Below are 22,766 nucleotides of genomic sequence, written 5' to 3'. Positions count from 1 at the left end.
TTATTGCCTCATAATTCGCCTTTCCCCAATTAAATATCTTCCCGTCCTCTTTGCTCCTATCCCTGTCCATGTCCATAGGGCTTCGTGGGTTTCACTTCAGAAGACGTCGGGACTTTGGAGCAGATAAGTTTTTTTTCTTTTTTTTTTAAATAGCGTTTTTATTATAAGGGTTAGATTTTATAAGGTTCTTTTTTTAAGTTGTTTTATAAGTTTTTAAATCGGGAATAGTGGGGGCTGGACTGCGCAGGCGCGGCGGCAGGTAAGGAGTGGGCGGTTAAAAAAGCAAACTGCCATATCTAGCAGGCAGTGGAGTGAGAGGGAGCAGAGTGGTCGGGCTTTGGCTTAAGCATAAAGGGGCAAGACAGGTGAGTAGCTGGTAGGTAGGTAAAAGTAAGGTTTACCTGTTATCAATTTTTAAGTAGAAAAACTAGGGGGAAAAAAAAGAATTAGTTCTGATGGAGGACATGGTGGTGTGCTGCAGCTGCTTGATGTGGGAGCTAGTGGACCTTGCTGTGGTCCACGATGGCCGCATCCGCAGTAAGTGCTTGAGGCTGGAGGAACTTCGGCTCACAATCGAGGAGCTGGAGTTGCAGCTTCAAACACTGCGCAGCATCAGGGAGGGGGAGGGTTTTGTAGATACTGTACATAAGGAGACGGTCACCCCCCTTAGAGCAGGTACTACTAGAGCCCAGGAAGTAGATAGAATGGTGACTGTCAGGGGAGGGAAAAGGAAAAAGAAAACAAACAGGCAGATAGAGCAGAGGACCCCAGAGGCTGTTCCCCTCAGTAACAGGTTTTCCGCTTTGGAGGCTGTCGAGGGAGATGACCTGCCAGAGCCTAGCAGCAGTAGCCAGGTCTATGGCACTGGGACCGGTCCTGCTGCTCAGAAGGGAAGGGAGGAGAAGAGGAAGGCAGTAGTGATAGGGGACTCAGTAGTCAGGGAAACAGATAGGAGGTTCTGTGGCAGTGAGCATGAATCCCGGACAGTATGTTGCCTCCCAGGTGCCAGGGTCCGGGATGTCACTGCTCGTGTCCACAGGATTCTAGAGTGGGAGGGAGAACAGCCAGAAGTTGTAGTTCATGTTGGTACCAATGACATAGGTGGGAAGAGGGATGAGGTCCTGAAAAGTGAGTTTAGGGAGCTAGGCAGAAGTCTGAAGAACAGGACCTCAAGGGTTGTGATCTCAGGATTGCTGCCAGTGCCACACGATAGTGAAGGGAGGAATAGGAGGAGGTGGCAAATAAATGTGTGGCTGAGAAGTTGGTGCAGGAGGGAGGGTTTTAGATTTTTGGATCATTGGGATCTCTTCTGGGGAAGGTGGGATCTGTACAGAGAGGACGGGTTACACCCAAACCCAAGGGGGGCCAATATCCTTGCGGCCAGGTTTGCTAGGGTGGTTCAGGAGGGTTTAAACTAGATTGCAAGGGGGAAGGGAACCGGAGGAGTAGGTCAGAGGAAGAAGTGCATGGGGAAAAGTCAGATCTGACAGGTAGAGAGGCTTTGAGGAAGGAGAAGCAGAGTACAGGGTATAGAAGTAGAAAGGTGGATGGGCTAAAGTGCATTTACTTAAATGCAAGAAGCATCAGGAATAAGGGTGATGAACTGAGAGCTTGGATAAGTACATGGGACTACGATATTGTGGCTATTACAGAGACATGACTGATACCAGGGCAGGAATGGATATTGAATATTCCTGGTTTTCAGTGTTCTAAATGGGATAGGGAGGGGGGGAGAAGAGGAGGAGGGGTGGCAGTACTGGTCAGTGACACTGTTACAGCTGCAGAAAGGGTAGATAATGTAGAAGGATTCTCTCTAGAGTCAATATGAGTGGAAGTTAGGAACAAGAAAGGGGCAGTTACCCTCCTGGGAGTATGCTATAGCCCCCACCCCGGTAGCAGTAGGGATACCGAGGAGCAGATTGGGAGGCGGTTTTTGGAAAGATGCAGAAATAATAGGGTTATTATAATGGGAGACTTCAACTTTCCAAATATTGATTGGCATATACTTAGTGCCAAGGGTTTAGACGGGGCACAGTTTGTTAAGTGTGTCCAGGCCGGATTCCTGACACAGCATGTTGACAGGCCGACTAGAGGGAATGCCATATTAGATCTAGTTTTAGGTAATGAACTGGGACAGGTGACAGATCTATCAGTGGGGGAGCAGTTGGGGGACAGTGACCATTGCTCCAAATGGACAATTTAGTTACTAATTACCACTGTTTCTCCTCGAGTGGCTATTGCAAGATATTGTGATGAATGAAAAGATGGAACTTGCAAACAGCACAGGAAATAATTTCTCTAAATTATATGACAGTGCAATAGTTCTTTTTTTTTGAAGACCAGGGAATCAACTCCCAGGAATATTCTTAAGATAAATCACACTTAGCTCCTCACACAATAACAGAGTAAATCTCAAATCGTCAAGTCTTAGGGTGGCAAACTTGAAGATTTTTTCCAAAACAAAATCTGTAAATCTATTTAACTATATTTTTAATCAAAAATATTAAATACTAAATAGAAAGCAAGTAACTTTCAAGATCCCATAGACAGAGTGTATGTATGGAGAACAAGCTTATTTTGACAATGGTGAAGCAACGATCAGACAGGAAGGCCAGGGGAAGGGGATAAGAACTGAAAGGAAATCTCTTCCAAAACCTTACTATTCATTCTCATTAAAGCAAGCTGCACTGGAGGCACATACTGTGCTTTTTCATTTGGGATTCAAGGCTAGAGTCAACTAGCATCAAATGCTACCGTGCTGCTGAGTTCTCTGTGCAGAAGACCAAATGCTGCATATGCCAGAAGTTCCCAATTTTACATTTCTTTCAAAACGAAAACTACCAAGGGAAAGACAAGTTACATTAAGATATCTTTAGTCACATGTACATTGAAACACACAGTGAAGTGCATCTTTCTGGGGGCAGCCCACAAGTATTGCCACAATTCCGGCACCTGTACCTGCTGATTTAAGTTAAAGCCTTGAGATTTACGATTGGAGAGGTAATAGTGACACTATTGTGAACTGCTGTGTGTTCAATTTGTTACTGACATCTATCATTCTCTGATCCTATAATCAGACAAAAAAATAGTTCATGTTTGTTCACCATCCCTTCACACAAGTAAAATTTTGATAATTCATGAAGTTAAGGATGTATGCTCTAATTCTCACTAAATAACCATCTACTTCACACAGTGAACCGTCAGCATTATTGTCAACCACAAACCATAATTGTGCAGTCTGCAAAAGGTGTTAAAATTGATCACAAGCACCAAATTCAAGAAGTGTTCATGCAAATCACATCTCAGTAAGTGAGTGTTAGAGCTTAACCAGTTTGCTTGTCCTATATGGTACAAAAACAAATTATAGGATGGAGAAACCTTTTGTAGAATACAGATGTAAAAAAAAGTGTAGGAAAATTGCAGCAATACAGAAGTGTCATCTACTTTACTAACCTGTGCACATTCATTTAGGGAAACATCTGAGAAAACGCAAGATGTAGGCCTGGCTGATGCCTTCTGACTTGATTCTCTTGGAAGACTTTGTGGAACACGCTGTGGTGGTGCAGGTGCTCGTCTTTTCTTTGGCAGGTCTGACGGTAATGTATTAGATTCGTACGTAGGGCAATAGGCACTCGAACTGCTCATGCCAAGTGGTCTTTGTGGACTTATTAATGGGGTTGCTGGAGCACTTGTTGGCTAAAGACACAAAAAAAAGAGCTCACTTTCTAAAACTGCCATCCTCTATTCAAACATATTCCAATCATAAAGAATTAAATCTCATTTGGAATAAATACTGCTACTAACATTTTGAAATAAAACAAAAATGCAACACTGGAAATCATACTAAAACAAAAACATTAAGAACACAAACAATTGTGGAATAACAATTTACTAACCTTTCAATGGATGTACCCCTCTACAAGGTAAGAAATCACACATATAGAACCACAGAACAATATAGCACAATACAGGCCCTTCGGCCCACCACGTTGTGCCGACCCTTAAATCACGCCTAAGACTAACTAACCCCTTCCTTCCACATATCCCCCTATTTTATATTCCCCCATATGCTTATTTAACAATTTCTTGAACTTGACCAACGTATCAGCCTCCACCACCACCCCAGGCAGTGCATTCCATGCACCAACCACTCTCTGGGTGAAAAACCTCCCTCTGACATCTCCCTTGAACTTCCCACCCATTACCTTAAAGCCATGTCCTCTTATTTTGAGCATTGGTGCTCTGGGAAAGAGGTGCTGGCTGTCCACTCTATCTATTCCTCTTAATATTTTGTATACCTCTATCATGTCTCCCCTCATCTTCCTCCTCTCCAATGAGTAAAGCCCTAGCTCCTTCAGTCTCTCCTCATAATCCATACTCTCTAATCCAGGCAGCATCCTGGTAAATCTCCTCTGCACCCTTTACAACACCTCCACATCCTTCCTATAATGAGGCGACCAGAACTGGACACAGTACTCTAAGTGTGGTCTAACCAGAGTTTTGTAGAGCTGCATCATTACCTCACGGCTCTTCAACTCGATCCCACGACTTATGAAAGCTAACATCCCATAAGCTTTCTTAACTACCCTATCCACCTGTGAGGCAACTTTCAGTGATCTGTGGATATGAACCCCCAGATCCCTCTGCTCCTCCACACTGCCCAAAATCCTGCCATTAACCTTGTACTCTGCCTTGGAGTTTGTCCTTCCAAAGTGTACCACCTCACACTTCTCCGGATTGAACTCTATCTGCTACTTGTCAGCCCAGCTCTGCATCCTATCAATATCCCTCTGTAAGCTTCCACAGCCCTCCACACTATCCACAACACCACTGACCTTTGTGTCATCTGCAAACTTGCTAACCCACCCTTCCACCCCCTCATCCAAGTCATTAATAAATATCACAAAAAGTAGGGGTCTCAGAACCAATCCTTGTGGGACACCACTTGTCACAGCTCGCTAGTCTGAATGCACTCCCTCCACCACAACCCTCTGCTTTCTACAGGCAAACCAATTTTGAATCCACATGGCCAAGCCTCCCTGGATCCCTTGCCCTCTGACCTTCTGGAGAAGGCTACCATGTGGAACCTTGTCAAACGCCTTACTAAAATCCACATAGACCGCATCTACTGCACTACCCTCATCGACCTGCCTGGTCACCTCAAAGAATCCTATCAGGCTTGTGAGACATGGTCCTCCCTTCACAAAGCCATGCTGGCTGTCCCTAATCAGTCCATGATTCTCTAAATGCTCACAGATCCTATCCCTTAAGAATCCTTTCTAACAGCTTGTCCACCACAGACATAAGGCTCACTGGTCTATAATTCCCTGGACTATCCCTACTACCTTTGTTTGAATAAGGGGACAACATTTGCCACCCTCCAATCCTCTGGTACCATTCCTGTGGACAACGACAACTCAAAGATCCTAGCCAACAGTTCAGCAATCTCCTCCCTCGCCTCGCGGAGCAGCCTGGGGAATATTCCGTCAGGCCCAGGGACTTACAGTATCTGTCCTAATATTTTCTAACAGCTCCAACACATCCTCTCTCTTGATATCTACATGCTCCAAAACATTACCCTTACCAACACTGTCCTCAGCATCATCAGGACCCCTCTCCTTGGTGAATACTGAAGAGAAGTATTCATTGAGAACCTCAACCACTTCCACAGCTTCCAGGCACATCCTCCCACCTTTGTCTCCAATCAGACCTACCTTTACTTCTGTCATCCTTCTGCTCTTCATGTACAAGAAAAAAGCCTTGGGATTCTCCTTACTCGCCAAAGCCTTTTCATGTCCCCTTCTTGCTCTCCTCAGCCCCTTGCTACTCTATATGTGTGATATACATGTGTATATACACGTGTATATAGAGCTGAGAATTTAGGATAGCATATCCAAAATGCACTGTTATTTTATGAATTCAAATAGCTAAAATGAAAATCACATGTATCTACTCAAATCAGGAGTACAGTTCTATCTGTGAATATAGGATCTTTCCTGAAAGCGCAACTATAATTTTAGAATTTCAACTGGATGATTTAATTAAAATAGCAAAACTCCACTCATCAAGAGTACATTCTAAATATAGTAATATTTGTTTGCATTTGTACAGGAAGGTTTTTTTTGCTCTTAAACAAATGTATAATTAATCATAATTATTCAGGATGTTTATTTAGCAGGTGCAGAGAACTGCTGCTGCTCTGCTTGAACCAGCTACACATCGAGAGCATTAGCAGCGGTGATACAAACAACATGCATTTAAAATGCTTACTTTTTCCCGTTTCTTCTTACTCAGTCTAAAAATGTTGAAGAATCCTTTGTTTTCCTTCTCCAGATTTAAATTTCCTGAAACCAGAGGCTGTTCTGAAAACACAGGTAAGAAAATGAAATAAATATTGATTGTATTTTTCACATTGTTGGGTCCATGGTTATAGTGATATAGCAAACTGTATATTTTGTACGAGCATCTTTACACTAATTAACATTCCCCAAATTTTAACTCAACCAAATGCTTCTCTCACTTCCTTAAATAAAAAGGATTAAGATATGTATTGCAAAAAAAATACACTGAAGATAACCATAACCAAACTTACAAATACCCTGCACATTCCATAAATTTTATAGCTGATTTTACAGATTACAGAGACAGATGCACAAATGCTAACAAACGGGGGTGTGACAGAAGGGAAAGTGGGGTGGGGGAGAAATTCAGTGAGCTAGTAGGAGAGCAAGAAAGAAAAAAAAAGAACCAGGAGAAGAAGGGGCAAGTACAAAACACACATACACAAGGCACAACTTTGGTATAAAGAAAATCCAAAAAATGACAAATCAAGAAATATGGTCTGTACAATCTCATGGATTAATTTCCAAAATTTTATTACCTTGCTGAAAGGATCCACCTTGAAAATCATGCTGAGGAAGTCCTAAAAATAAGTGGAAGGCACAATTTTAACTACCTAGATTCTAACATCAATGAGCTTTGCTGGTAGCATCATTTGGTATTCATGGAAAGAATTTTTAAAAACTTACTTTTGCCCCTCAGCAACATCAACTAAATGGGCCAAGTACCAGACGCCAACAACACCCAACCCTACTTCTAAGCCAATTCTCTCAATTACTCTGTCCCTGAGAGCCAGATTTTGGTAACTCATCTTCCTAATCTTGCCACTAATTCCACATCTCTGCTTGGCTGACTGCAAGTATTAGTAATTTCATCATTTTATTTCCCCCTTATATTCCAAGCCCATTTACTCCCCCCATTACAGACCGATACTGTTACCTCTACCACATCACTGGCCTCTGCTCACAGCCAAACTCAGCTAACTAGTCACTGGAATTCTAATCCATGCCTTTACCACCTTCAATATCAACTATTTTCACATCCTCCTAGCTGACTTTCCATTATCTAAGCTCCATAAATTCAGTTCAAAAACTTTGCGATCGGTACACACTCACCCATCCTTGGCTTTAGGGTCCCCAAAGCTTCAAAATTTAAACTGCTCATCCATGTGCTCAATGGCCTTGCCTATCTACACTTATAATCTCCTTTAATGCCATAAATTCACCTCTGTTACATCAATGGCAGCAGTATCTTCTGAAGTCTATGTTTTTATTTAAATTCCTTCGTGAATCTCTCTTCTTTTAAATACCTTTAAAAACTAATTTATTTGACCAATCCTTTGATTCTCCCCCCCCTAATTTTTATTCTCTCTCTCAGGATCCATTTTTGTCTTTTTCTAGCTGTAATTTAGCTTGGACTGTTTACCTTCAAGAAAGAAAACTGGTTACATCAATCAGACTAACATTCAGTAACACTGATGGAAGTTCAGTGTTCTGAAACATTGAATGTTTGCAGAATAGAATTTAGTATTGCACCTGTATTTTTCTGAATAAGAATTTTATCAATAAATAATTTTGAAAACTACTGCAGTGTTTTATTGCTACATTTTTGGATTATTCCAAAGCAATCAAAGACATATATTTTTGTGCTATTGAATCCACTGTCTACAGCCAGGTACATACCCATGCTGGTATCCACAGCGCACACTTCTCGCAAACCAAGCTCATTGAGAGATTTTGTCAAATCATACAGTTCCAGATATTCAAAGTCTTTGACTAAAATAGTGCTGCTTGGATCAAATTCACACTTATTGCTGATTACTGGAATCAGTTCTTGAAGGGGAACAAGTGGACTAACACGTACGATGGTTTTCTGTGTTTTCTTGTAGTTTACTACCACTCGCACTGTTTGCTGAAAGTAGAAAAAAAAACATTTAAGAGAATACAGGGGCATGCTTGATAGATGATGCTGAAATAATGATGCATTACATTTAAGATAAAAAAAAACTGTCACCACCTCATCAATGCCCAAATTTGGGGATCAGTTGATATATAATCCATTTGTTTAGACCTCCTTTTCTCCCCTGCCTCACAAAGAAAAATGCCCAACACTTTCCTCAAAATAGATTTTTTTTAAAATAGCAGGATTGAGGACTTGAACATCAAATCACAGTTAGGATACCTTGTAAATGTACAAAACCAGGCACATCCTGTCAAGTTAAGGTTCAATCCTAGGCTTCTCTTGACAAAGAAAAGCACTTGTAATGACCTGAACTCCTCATCTTGTACTGTTTTATGCCATTAGAAGCAGCCAAAGTGAAGGGAGCTTCTCAAACCCAAAAATAACCCAAACCTTAGCTGCATTGTCGCCATTACTTCAAGCAGGTCAAATAAATATTTGACCTGCATTTTTCTTAAGGTATTCCCACCAAATAAAAGCAACTTAGCAATCCAAAATGGAAGTCAGTGGGAACAAGAGGAAAAAAAATTCTCCAACAATGATCACATAATAGTTGAAGGGCAATCATTTCAATTTGACAGTTGCAGGAGTTAAATCGGGACTATGCCTGAAACCCAAACATTTTGAATTACTTCAACAGGACTCCTCCTACCATCAAAAGATGGTAGGATGTTAACACAACATGCAGTTAGGTTTGCAATTTCTTATATGAAATAAACCATACCCTCATGCAAAAGGCTTGGGACATTTAGGATTAGACCGATAAATGGCAAATAGCATTCACACCACATAAGCAACTGGCACTGAATTTCCAATAAGCAGTCATCTAACCACAGTACTTTTAATTGCATTACCATTGCCAAATTTCTCCATGACCAACCTCCTGTGGCACACTAAAAATCAGATATTTAACTGGACTACCCATACAGACACGGTGGCTAAAAGAACAGGTCAGAAGTTGCCAAATAATTGCCAAAAAACTTTCCCAAGAAATACAGGCACAGTCAGGAGTGTGATAGGCAACTGCAGCTCCAACAGCACTTGGAGCTCAACACCATTCAGGACAAAACAGCCCCCTTGTTTGGCACTGCATCCTTCATTTTAAATATTCATTCCTTCCACCAGTGATGGACTGTGACTGCAGTGTGTACCTTCTACAAAGTGCAAAGTGCACTGAGGCAATTTGTCAAGGCTACTTCTTCAGCGGCCTCCTAACCAGTGACCTCCACTGCACTGAAGAACAAAACTATTGGAACACACAGGGTCTGTGATTAATTAACTACTCTACTTACAAAGTTTATAGCTTGATGGATGCAAAACTACTGTTATACAAACCTACTCTCTCTGTAACCTTAGTTTTCAGTAAATTGGAACATTATAACAAGCAGCCAAATATCTCTGGCATTTTCAAATTGTTGCAATTCATGGATGATGTGTTTAATTCAAACGATTAGAGCTGATACTGCTAAGATACTAGAGTTCTTACATGTTTAGGTCTCCTATAACCATCACATTATGCTTTGTGATACCCTATGTATAACTTGGTCAAATGAACTTTCTACTTCGCATATCACAAATAGTGTTTTTTTTAAAAAAGGACCATGTGAGATAAGAAAACCTTTCTTCTCGCTTCAGAATTTTGAGTGCAATGGCTAGGAAGAAATTTGTACCTGAAGCAAGAAAAAGACCAATCCCATCCTTATTGCACTAAGTTCAAACGCAAAATACTATTGATGCTTGAACATTGAATTAAAAAGAGAAAATACTGGAAAATATTCAGCAGCTCGTACAGAACAGAGTTAAGATTTCAGGTCAATGGCCTTTCATTAAAGTACAGTTTAAAAGACAAAAAACTTGAGCAACTGTGTACACTCAAAACCTCCAGCTTTCTGCCTTATTTTCTGTTGCAGAATTAGAATCAGATAATTATGAGTGTGTAATAAATAAGTTTACATTTTGTTAAAGCTAATTTAACCAACCTCAGGCACCACTGATGTGGGTTTCTTTTTTTCTTCCACATTTTTCTCCTTCAGAATAACTTTCTCTACTTCCAACGTCCCAATTAGTGTGTTGGGTTTGAATCGGATTTGATTCTTCTCTCTTCCTACCAATTCAATTGTATGACTTGATGGATTCAAGTGATACTTGCCACAAAGGAAAATCAACAAATCCATCATGGGTTTGCTAGAAAAACAATGATGTTTTCCAGGTTAACAAATCATTGTTATAAATAAATTGCAAAGCAAAAGATTAACCAGCTGATTGTACGTGCAATTCCATCTGGTGATTGGATGTCTGCAGTTTACAACATTAGCCGTCATACATATTCATAATTATTCTGCAATTGTAATAGGACAGAACAAAAGCCTACTCCTAGTCTAAAAAACATTTTAGTGAAAAAAAGATAGCCCAAACAAGAGATCACCAATAGGTTAATAAACAAAGCTGATAATTTCAAAACAATGAGCATTCAGGGTGAAGGCATTTTAAGGAGTACAGCATAATTCATTCATTCCTCCCACCCAAAGAGTGGTAGAACTTTAGAGCAAGCTACAAGCTACCATGGTAAATGATACTTGGCCGCAATAATTTCTAGCCAAGGCAGAAACAGTGTTTTACAAAAAGGTGTGTGCAAAGTAATTCAAGTCATAGGCAATATGATATCCTGGATTAGTTTTATCAGTTTGGACTGCAGCTGGGGCCGCAATAATTTCTAGCCAAGGCAGAAACAGTGTTTTACAAAAAGGTGTGTGCAAAGTAATTCAAGTCATAGGCAATATGATATCCTGGATTAGTTTTATCAGTTTGGACTGCAGCTGGGTGTGCTGATGAGATGGTGTTGGAAAGAAATTTGTTATATGTTCTTTATACTTGGTCTTAGAATGATATCCTATTTTTATTTCCTGTATTACATCTATGGCATGCATAAAGCATCATAATTAAATGGTACAAAATGCTTGCAGTTTTCTTCCTGTCTGGTATTTCTTTTGTCCACATTTCATTACTGGCATGGAATGATGAATACAAAGATAAGTTCCTTTGAAAGGAAAATGTTTCTTCAAAAACTAAAAAACAAAGAATTCTTTGCAAAAGTCCACAAGACAATTTCAGACCATTGACAGCCAGCGTGAATCCGCATGGTTGGTACAAGTAAATTGAAAGTCAAATCGGAGGCAAAAGTTATTTTGCAATTTAAAGGAAAATAGTCAAGGATCGTTTGATCTCAGGCTGCAAATAATGGATTATTGTACATCTTAAAAAAAAATCTCATCTACACATGCCCTGAGTTCACAAAGGATAATCAGGAAAGAAAAATACACCATATCTAGAACAGAAGCACACAGAGAAAGTTAATAAAATAAAATTAGAAACCACAGTAAAACATCAAACACAGTGATGCATAGCTGCCAACTGTCAGGTCTTTAGCAAGTATAAATGTTTTGTTTCCTCACTTGTACTAATTGTGGCTGAGGCACAAAATCTTCTTAATTTCCTTTTTGGAACATGTCAAATTGTTCCATGTTGCAAGGTCAGGCATCTTTTATGCACCAGCTTGTCGATTCAGAATAGAGAAATAGCAAATTCAGCCAACTTTTCTTGGCTCTCAGCAAAGTACTCATGGGGTTTGGAGGTTAGAAACTGATTTTATTGGACTTCTGCTGGGAATTGGGTTTAAATTATAGTACTGAGGTTTATTAACCACAAATCTATACATTGTGCTGATCAATCCCATGCTAAACACAAAACAAAAAGATAGTGCAAGTTACCTTTTTGTACAACTTCCCTTGCTCACAGAAGTATTTTGCAAATAATTTAAATTTGTATGTTTCTTTTCACAGTTTAAAAAATCCACATTAAACTGTTGAACAACACACAAATGAGATTAATTAGGTAGCTCTTTTTAAGAGAGTGGCATGGATGTGATAAGGTGAATAGCCTCCTGTGATCATCATTCCTTGCAATGTATAATCAGAAGATAGTAATTTCTATTACCATTTGTTGATTTACATTAATGCTGACTTAATGTAATATTTTAAGAATCCACAGAGAGAGGATTTAAAGTGAACCGAAAGTTATATCAATACAAGCAGAAAGCAGTACTTAATGTGAATGAAATTCTGTCTTGTTACCTGAACATAGTTCAAAAATAAGAACTGTGAATTCAGATCCAATTTACTCCAGTTAGATTGTCAAGCAAAATTATTATTTGATACCACGAAAACATTACAAATAGCAGCGTTGAATTGTACAAGTTATGTTCTGTGGATTATACTGTGTCTTTTGGCGACTGTGACATTTGTGAAAGTGAACGGTCGAGTTTGATGAATTTTTCCTTCCAGTATGGAGGCCAAGGATGGTTTGTATTAGACTGTTACCACAGCAACAATGTGAACAGGTCAGTTTTGATCTGTTACTGGAATTGCTCACCAGTTAGCTGCTTGCTAAATTCTCTCTATCCTGGGACATTTTTGCATCCAACAGTCATTCCTTCTCAGCTGCTGCTGGCTCACTCATCAGAAAATTTCCATTACTTATTTATTTGGATTTAACAGCAAATTTACTTGATAGAATTATAGATAAGAACATAAGAAATAAGAATAAGCCATTTGCCCTTCTGTACCTGCTCACAGAGATCATGGGTGACGTTTTACAATCTCTCCACTTTTCTTCATTGACCCCATAACCCTTGGTTCCCTTAAGATTTAAGAAACTACTGATCTCAGTATTAAACATACAGTGACTGAGCCGACATGGTCCTCTTGGGTAGAGAATTCCAAAGATCAACTCCCAATGCGTGAAAATTTTTTTTTGTTACATGACTGTTCTGAACGGGCAATCCCTTATTGAGACCCTAACACCGAAAACATCCTATACACCTTTGTTGTTTAAAAATTGTGCATTAAGAGATCACCTCCCCCTTCTCCTGATCTCATTGAGGGACAGTCAACTTAAGATCCATTCATACCCTCACCATCCCAAGTAACGGTCCAATAAATCTTTAACAAGCTCCCCCTGCTGCAGATACATCCTGCCTCAGGTACATCCTGCCTCAGGTAGGGAGGCAAGGCCTTTGCACAATATTCCTGTTGTGGTTTTGACAGGGCTCAAGATAATTGGACTCGTTTATAAATCTTTTTGTAATAAAGGCCAACAATACCATTTACCATCCTAAACTCTTGCAAGTAAACTTTCAATGATTTGTGTACAAGGGTACCCAGGACCCTCTGACCATTTAAAGAAAAAAAATCCTGCCAAACTATTTTTTTGCACCCCAAGTAAATTAACTTATTTTCCATATTATATTACATCTACCATACTCTTGCATTTCACTTAGCCTCTCTATATGCCTCTCAGGCACATCTACATCACCACACCGACACCCACCTTTGCAGCATCAGCAAACTTGGATCCTCTCATTAAAATCACTGATATAGACTGAACAGCTGTGGCCCCATCACCATTCCCTGCTGAACCCCACAGATCTCAGTCTCCAACCCAAAAAGCTTCTGGTCCTATTAGTAAAAAAGAAATTTTATTGGGGAAATTAATGTGAATTTCTTTGAGCTCCTCAAACAATTTAATCCTGTAGTTCCTCATGATTTTTCAGCGGTTTTGTGTCTTCTACTGTGAAGACAGACATAAAATATTCATTTAATTTACTTGTCAATTCCTTGTCCCCTCATATAGTTTCTTTTGTCTTTTGTAAGGAATCCATATTAACTTGAGCAGAATCTTTTCCTTTTCACACAGAAGAGAATCTTAAAGTCTGTTTTTATATTCCTCATTAGATTACTCTTGTATTTTACTTTCTCCTTCCTAATCAACAGCTTGGCCCTCCTTTGCCAAATTCTTCAATCTTCCTAATCATCAGGCTTATTGCTTTCTTTGGGAACATTATCCAATCTTTTCTTTTTCCTGAGGCCATCTTTAATTTCTCTGGATTTTTTTTGTTTTTTGCCTTAAAAAGATATCACTTGTGAAGTGTGTGTGTGTGTGTGTGTGTGTGTGTGTGTGTGTGTGTGTGTGTGTTTAATATCCTTTCAATACTGTTGGAGATGGTCATTTGGCCTTATGTTTGTGCTGGCTCTCAGAAAGAACTACCCAAGAATTTCCACCATGTTTTTTTTTACCTCATTTGAGAAATTAACTTTTTAAAGTTTAAAACTACTTGCTCAATGATCACCTAATATATCCCTCTGGTTAACTTTTAGAAATCATCCATACACAATGTGAAAAGTCAACAACCAAATTTCTGCAGTACTCTGCACTTTGCTCTTAAGTGAAAGGGCCTTTTAAATTCCCTTGGAGTATACACTAACCAATTCATATTTGATAAAGGCAGAACCAATACCCTTCTAGGATTGATGTCAAGCTCATCAATGATCAATGCTAAAGAATTATAAACCATCCTAGACACTCAATTTGTGAACCTACAAAAACTATGAAACATTTTAAACGTCACACCAACCAGCTTCCGGATAATACTGCACTTTAGTAAGTTAGTAAAACAAAATGTAACCCAATCATTGCATAAAATGTGAACTATTAACTTGTGCTCTCAATTCACAAAAGTTAATACTTAACATTGATTTATATGATGAAGTTTTCATCACATCTTTAAGATCCACAATGATGATGTAATTTGCAGTAATAAATGTTAAAAATTTCTAGAAGAGATACAAGTTGTTCATTAAGGGCCAGATTAAAAGGACAATCTAGTAAAAAGAGGCACAATGGACGAGTGCTGGCAAAGCTACAAAGATACCTACCTTCCATTTACACTGGTGGATCGCTCTTCACCTCCTGGCAGAACCACAATCAAATCAATGTGTGCATTCAGGACATTATCTTTCGGTTCCATGGTTAAATTTTCACCCTCTTGGTTCTTAGCTATTGAAGAGCTCTCAACATGCTTGGAAAATGTTGGCGGTGCTGGGGCTTTTGCTTTGGATCTTTTGCTGTTGGTAAAAGAGAATACCAATTAATGGGATTTGCTTTGAACAGAAGGATTGTTTAAAAATAATCTTAAAAAATAACCATAAATTCTTTGATTAACTCTCGGCCGAGAATACTGTTCATGGCTCAGCCAAGTGTAACAAACCCTTGGATGTTAAATTAATTAATGTAGTGTTCAGAGTGCTAGGTGATCACAATACCTGTGGAACTTTTATGCTACAATTTCACTCAGTGTTCCTCGGTGAGGAAAGCAAGGGTTTGAGGGAAAGTAGAGCAAAGAATTTTGATTGCTACTAGAAGGGCACAGGCCATCCCCACGTTACAAACACCTGACTAATGGACACCCATACATGATATCTTTAAATTCAAAAGTCTGATGTACATACATTTGTTCCTACGAACGGCAGAACTAGTTTCTTCTCTATTTGTAGTAATTAACCTTTCTTATCAGTCTTGTGCATTTGACGCCATTCATTACAATACTTTGGAGGACTGGTTGTCACATCGAGTGATTTTTGTGTATTTTCCAACTAACGGACATCTTCAAAAACGGAACCCGTTCATTACCTGGGGATGACCTGTATGTGGACAGCGGCCGAGGATAATTGTCCCACCCGAAGTGTTATTTTGCAGAAATTCTGAAAACCATCACATTAGGCTTCTACCATAGATCTCTGGCTTGGGCCGGCAAATGCCAACTCACTCAGTCCCTCTCAGACAAACCTCTCTCTCCACCCCACCCCCTCCCGGCTTCACATTGACTCTGTTTTGGATGCTTAGGCCAGAAAGGTGGTGGTGGGGTGGGGTGGGATGTGGGATGTGACAGTGTGGGAAAAGAGCAAATGGAAAGATGGCCCCATAGTGGTGCCAGGGGAGCAAGTGGAGGGACAGTGCATACACACCAAGATCAGCAACCTTCAAGTGGGGTAAAACGTGTGCAGGATGAACGGCCTGTGGCAAGTTCAGAGTTATCACTCTTATCCCCACCCACCCAATTTCAGTTCGGTGGGGCTGGGCTGAAACTTTGCCAGAGAGAGACAGAGGGTCAACGCCAACTGCCATTCCACCTCTCCCCAGAGCTCACTGAAGAATGAAGCCAAGGAACAATAACACCTGATCCTCAATAGGACCCACAAGACAACACCATTAGCAGGTATAAAACATCTTTGAAAAGTATCATGGGTGTTTATATAGTTTAACCTAATTTCACCCACCCCAGGATCAAGTGGAGCTGCTGATAACTTCTCCAATCAACCACTATTACTAAGAACATCTATATTACATTTCCATAATTTTGTTTGCCATATCTGCTATTTTAAACATAGTAATGGTATTTGCCTCCACTCCCTCCCCAGCAGCTCATTTCAGATATCACCATCTGCCATGTGAAAAATGTATCCCGAGATCTCCTTTAAATTATCTATGAATCTTCCAATTTGTGCGTCATCTGCCAACTTAATAATACCATGTTCTTTCTCATCCAAGTCACTTATACGTGGTTTAGTCCATTCTGAGAATAGCCAGAGTCTTACACCAGACAGTACATACTTTCGTCGACCTCATACATTCGTAGCTTTTCTGTCAGTTATCATCTGTACCAGACTTCATCTTCACTTCACTACACTACAGCACCTGGTACTGAGCCATTTGTTTCTCAACTTGTTTCTGGACTCTGGTTGGGGTAAAAGCTTTTATCCTGAAACTTCTGGAACTTGCTCCCTCACTCTTCAAGTTACGGACTCTTCCTTTGAGCTACCAGTCATCGAGGTGGGCAGGAAGTGCTCCTGTTCTGGGATGGCCATGTCACCATCCAACAGATGCCTCTGACTCGGGACAACACCGCAAACCACGTACTAAAACTCGGTATTTCCTGGTACCCCATCCTGGTCCAATTCTCTGAGCAAATTGTCACTTTGCTTAATGGGTCCGTTTCTCAACCCCATGTTTCTTTGCAGACATTCCTGTAATCGACACTTTCCACCCTAGTGTCTTCCAGCCAGTGTGACGCAATACACGTTTCACTTGTGTTGAAACTGGTGCTGAAATAGATGGTTATCTAACCCTTACTGTCTGCCATACAATCAGTATGCAAATCTTGGACTCTCAAGCAATACCCTTTATGTATTCTTTATCACTCTGTAGATACATGCTTGGTTAATATTATCCACTCTCATTGCAAACTCACATTCCGATTCTCTGCAATGCTGCTTCACCACAGCCATGGGCTCTGTGTCACACAAATTTCCTTGAATTTCAGGAATAAACAACTCTGGCATGCTTCAGCCAAGCCACTGCCTACCCTCCTCACAGGAAGTCCAGCATTTAGCTGTTCATCACTTTTTGTCAGCCCATGTTTTATTCCTCCTCAGATCGACTGGGGTCAAAGTGCACAATGCCAGTGCATCACTCTCATATCCTCTTATGGCATAGGAGGCCATTCAGCCCACTGAGTCTATACTAGCTCTTCGAGCAATCCCATTAATCCTATTCCCCTAATTATTTCCCTGCAACTATTCCTTCATGTGCACTTATCACCTCCACCTTGACTCTCCTCCCACCCACTTACACAAACGGTAATTTACAATAGCCAATTAACCAATCAATCCACATGCCTTTGGGATGTGGTAGGAAACCCACATGGTCACAGGGGATATATGCAAATGCCACAAAAGGCAGCACCATTCATTAGGATCAAACTTGGGTCACGGGAGCTGTGAGGCAGCAGCAATACCTGTTGAGTGACTATGTCACCTGACCTGCACCCTGGTCACAGTCCCTGCCCACATGGGTACAGCTGCCCGTATTCACCCTTCTCTCATCCAGGGTTGTTCTTCTGCCCACTATTCCACATGATTGTGCAGTAGCTGGACAATGAACATTTTCTGTAACTCCCTCTCGACTTGCATCCAGTATTCCTAGTCTGCCAATGTCGAGCAGCTGAACACGACCGTGCCTCCTAAGCCAATCTGATGAGCAGGCTGCTTTGATGCAGAAAGCGCAGATGTCTCCACTATCTCAGATCTACCCAAAGTACGAGCTGTCTTAAATAAGACAAAGTCCCACAACCCAAATGAGTTTTGGCAGGCTGTTCCCACGATAGCTGCAACATTCCCATACCCCATGAACTATGAGAGGCAACTGGACCCATCCACCTCCTGCAATAGTGCTCAATACCAGGAGGGCTGCACAGTGGCACAGCGAGAAAAGCTGCCGCCTTACAGCTCCAGTGGCTGTTTTCAATCCTGACCTCTGGTGTTGCCCATGTTCTTCCTATGATCCCACAGGTTTCCAAGAGCTCCAGTTTCCTCCCGCTCTTGTTTTCCAGTACTCTCGTGCTTCTGACAGTAAACATCAAGGCCAGCTGCACTGGAAGCTTGTTCAATCTGTCACCAGCCATGCTCAAGAGTGGCTAACTTTAGTTCAAGAAGACAACCGCACTGGGAGAACAGTGGGAACTCACGTGGAAGGCCTTAGAGAAGGCCAAGACAAAAAGGAATGCTCAGAAGCTGCGAATAAATAACAAGAATGTCACAGCAAATAAGTGGCTAGAGGAGAAAGATGCAAGACTGATAAAAGGTGGTCGGAAAGGAGCAGTCCAAATTATCAAATCCTGTATTAATTCCTGGACTTCATGTGCACAAAATAAAGCTAACAGATTTAACGTTTTAAACTGCATTACAAACGTACAAAATGATACATGGGAAAAGACCAGTTGTTCCATTAAGCCTGCCTCCCATGGTAGAGGTGTCATTAGGTTCATGATTTACTGCACAACTCAGCACCCACAGTGAAAATGTTAAACCAAAACAAAATTTTAAAAACACAAATTTGCATGAGTTTTTTTTTGAAGAGGTGACCAAGAGGATTGATGAGGGCAGGTGTGTCAGACGTTGTCTACATGGACTTTAGCAAGGTCTTTGACAAGGTCCCACATGGTAGGCTGGTCTGCAAGGTTAGATCACATGGGATCCAGAGCGAGCTAGCCAATAGGATACAACATTGGCTTGGTGTAGGAGTCAGAGGGTTGTGTTTCAGGTTGGTGGTGTGCTGCAGGGATCAGTGCTGGCCCAATGTTGTTCGTCATTTATATTAACATTTTGGATGAGAATGTAGTTGGCATGGTTAGTAAGTTTGCAAATGACACCAAAATTGGTGGTATAGTGGACAGTGGAGGTTATCTAAGATCACAACAGGATCTAGATCAAGTACTAGGCAAAGAATGGCAGATCGAAATTTAACTTAGACAAATATGAAGTGCTGCAGTTTGGGAATTTAAACTAGGGCAGGAAATACTAGCGAATGGCAGGGTCCTGGAGAGTATTGTAGAACACAGAGACCTCAGGGTGCAAGTACAAGGCTCCCCGAAAGTAGTGACACAGGTAGACTGATGCAAAGACTACATTTGGCATGCTTGTCTTCATCGGTCAGGGCACTGAGTACAAGACTTAGGACATCATGTTGCAGCTGTACAAGACACTTGGATTGCTGTGTGTAGTTTTGGTCACCCAACTATAGGAAGGATGGCATCAGGCTGGAAAGGGCACAGAAAAGATTCACAAGGACTTTGCCTGGATTGGAGGACATGAGTTGTAAGGAGAGACTAAATAGGATGCGGCTGTTTTCCCTGGAACGTAGGAGGTCGAGGGGTGACCTTATAGGAGGTATATAAAAAATCACGAGGGGCAATGGTTAAAGTGAATGGTCAGTCTTTTCCCCAGGGTTGGGGAGTCTAAATCTAGAGGGCATTGGTTTAAGTTGAGAGGGGAAAGATTTAAAGGGGACCCGAGGGCCAAGTTTTTCCACACAGAGGATGGTGGGTATATGGAACAAGCTGCTAAAGGAAGTGTTAAAGGTGGGTACAACTGCAACATTTAAAAGACATTGAGACCTGTCCATAGATAGGAAAGGTGCAGAGGGATATGAGCTGAATGCAGACAAATGGGACTAGCTCAGGTAGCAACTTGGTTGGCATGGACAGGTTGGGCAGAAGAGCTTGTTTCTGTGCTGTACAACTTTATGACTGTATGATTAATTGTTTCTATCTCAATACCAAACTAATTTACGTGGGTTTAAAAACCCACAAACTTGTCCTTCTCCTTTCAATTTTATAGTTACATAGTAACATAGCAGCAATCTAATGTCAAATTATAGATTCTATCATTTTGAAAGGAAACCACTCTCCTCCATTCTAACCTTTTAAATGGTTTAGCATAAAGCAAGCTGATAAGTATATTTGACAAATAAACAGTAATAAAAAGTTTGAAAAAATACTGCCTTGGCTTTTTCTCAAAACAAAATCTTCCTTGGTTACAATTCAAATGCAGAATGACCAAATGGTCCTTCTTAAATTTCCATTACATTCATTTAAAACTATAAATAAACAGCTAAGAATTAGGGTTGGGTGTTGGGGTGGGGGAAAAAAGTGAAATATTATCCAAAATAGCCATAACAACTCCAGTGGCTGGTAGGAAGGAAAAACATGAAACAAGGATGTCTTTCACAGAAAATTATTCCACAAAAGGTTTCCTGTACAGCTCCATTTGAGTTAAGTGTGCTTCACCCAGCTCCATTTAAATGATAAATGAAAGCTGGGAGCTTAGGTTTAGTGTAAATATGCATTTCCTACCCTTGCCCCCTAGGAACAATGCCTACATCTAAAGAAGTTCATTTTCTTTTGACAGCAGGAGCTAATCAATAGGAAAATTACCTCGGGTAAATATTCTTTATCGATAACCCATGTTACACTTGCTCTCCTTATAATGATGCACTACAGCAGAACTTCCTTCATTTTGAAATCTCCCCAAATGTACTTGGTCACTAGTCTCCAAGGAACTGCAGAAAGTCAAACACAGCAGCTGCACAAGATTCCCTCCTACACAGTGGCAGACATAACGATGGGAACCGGACTTGAACACTTAACTTATAACGAGCCAGGCAGTGGGACATGATAACCGTAGGTCAGCCAAGAGCCAGAAGTCCTTGCATCATTCCAACAGAAATTTGCAAATAAAAATCCAGCATGAATCTCAAGAACAGCCAAAAAGCCTTTTCCACAGAGTGCTGTCCAAATCTAACAAAGATTTGAGATAAAAACTATCCCTGAACACATGGGTCAACGGGATTAACATTCTCGAACCACCACCCTAATGGCTCTCATCTCCTTCTAGCAAATGAGCTTAGTGATTGGAAATAAAGTATTATTTTACCAACCAAAAACAATGCGTTATCTTATTCAAGACAGAACCATCACCTTAGAAAGTGTGGAGCAGTAACTTGCAGGAGACATAATAGCAAGAGGGTTCTTGAGGGTGATTGGACAGGTCATGTTCATAGATCGATGAAAAGGTTAAGGAAGTTATAGCTTTTACTCTCAGCGACTTTCTTGATGAGGGCATTGGAAGATTACAGCCTGTGCTTCTGCAATTTTCTCCTTTCTCTTGGCGAGCAAGGGTGTGTAGGATTATCCACCTTCTCTACAGCTAGCCTTTTCTAGTTGCTTCTCTACCTTACCTTCCCAGCCACTGGAGCCCTTATTGATGAGGAATCTTCTTGATGAGGAAGAACGGGGCTGTACGGCACATGCATAACAATGCAAAGATGAAATAGGAATAGAAATTGAATCGGAGAAGTATTTGAGAGACAGGAGCTCATTCTATCCATTACTTCAATAGAACCACCCAGCCTAATCCCACTTTCCAGAACTCAGTCAATAATGCTGCAAGTCATGGGTCTTCAAGCACAAGTCTAAGCATCTTGTAAATGCAATTAGGATCACCTTTCCAAGGACACGTTCCAGACAACCTACCAATCACTGGGTGAAAACATTAGGTGGCACGGTGGTGCAGCTAGTTGAGCTGCCGTTTCTGCAGCTCTAGTGACCTAGGTTCAATCTTGATCTCTGGTACTCTATGCGTGGAGGTTACATGTTCTCCCTGTGACCACATGGGTTTCCTCCAACATCCCAAGATGCAAGCTAATTGGCCTTAATGTAATGGATGGTAGAATCTTTGAGAATGGGGGGGGGGGGGGGGGTGTTGGCAGGGAGAAATAGATTATAGGGAAAATTAGAGGGGGAAACGTGAGCCAGAGAAGCTTGCTATTTGGTCCAGATGGTCTATGTTGTTAGGAAATATGGCAGCTTTCCTCATCCCCCCCCTCGACCAATTGCTTTAAATCCTTGGTTTCGGACTCCTCCGCAAAGAGAAATGTTTCCCACTATTTACTCAGTTTTTCCCCACCACTATTTTGTATACTCCATTTGGTCTCCCCTCAGCCTCCTCTATTCCAAAAAGAAAGCAACCCTAGATTATTCAATCCTAGCAAGCACTTCAAAAATCTCTTCTGTACCTTCTCCACCGTTGTGGCCCAACTACTGCTGCATACGTCCCAGTAAAACCTCCCCACTGTTATATTCTGAGCCTGGCGAATGAATGAGTGTGTCCTGTGTCCCTTTTCAACCTCTTGATTGACCTCTCCTAACACCTTTAGGATTCTGTTGACATACATTCCAA

General features: G+C 40.9%; 1 protein-coding gene across 2 annotated transcripts in view; it reads right to left on the bottom strand.

Moving 5' to 3' along the window:
• Nucleotides 1-22,766, bottom strand: part of cobll1b (cordon-bleu WH2 repeat protein-like 1b) — a 140,172-nt gene that overhangs the window by 30,769 nt on the left and 86,637 nt on the right. For both annotated transcript variants that reach the window (XM_052020483.1, XM_052020491.1), the window contains exons 3-8: nt 15,069-15,257; nt 10,278-10,482; nt 8,022-8,250; nt 6,881-6,922; nt 6,271-6,362; nt 3,454-3,696 (exon numbers count right to left, since the gene is read on the bottom strand). In XM_052020483.1, the coding sequence (XP_051876443.1) occupies nt 3,454-3,696; nt 6,271-6,362; nt 6,881-6,922; nt 8,022-8,250; nt 10,278-10,482; nt 15,069-15,257 (1,000 nt within the window). The remainder of the gene's footprint in view (nt 1-3,453; nt 3,697-6,270; nt 6,363-6,880; nt 6,923-8,021; nt 8,251-10,277; nt 10,483-15,068; nt 15,258-22,766) is intronic.

This window comes from Pristis pectinata, chromosome 1, assembly GCF_009764475.1.
Source record: "Pristis pectinata isolate sPriPec2 chromosome 1, sPriPec2.1.pri, whole genome shotgun sequence".
NCBI classification, from domain to species: Eukaryota; Metazoa; Chordata; class Chondrichthyes; order Rhinopristiformes; family Pristidae; genus Pristis; species Pristis pectinata.
Note: the sequence above shows the minus strand (reverse complement) of the source record. Positions and strands in the feature narration are given on the sequence as shown.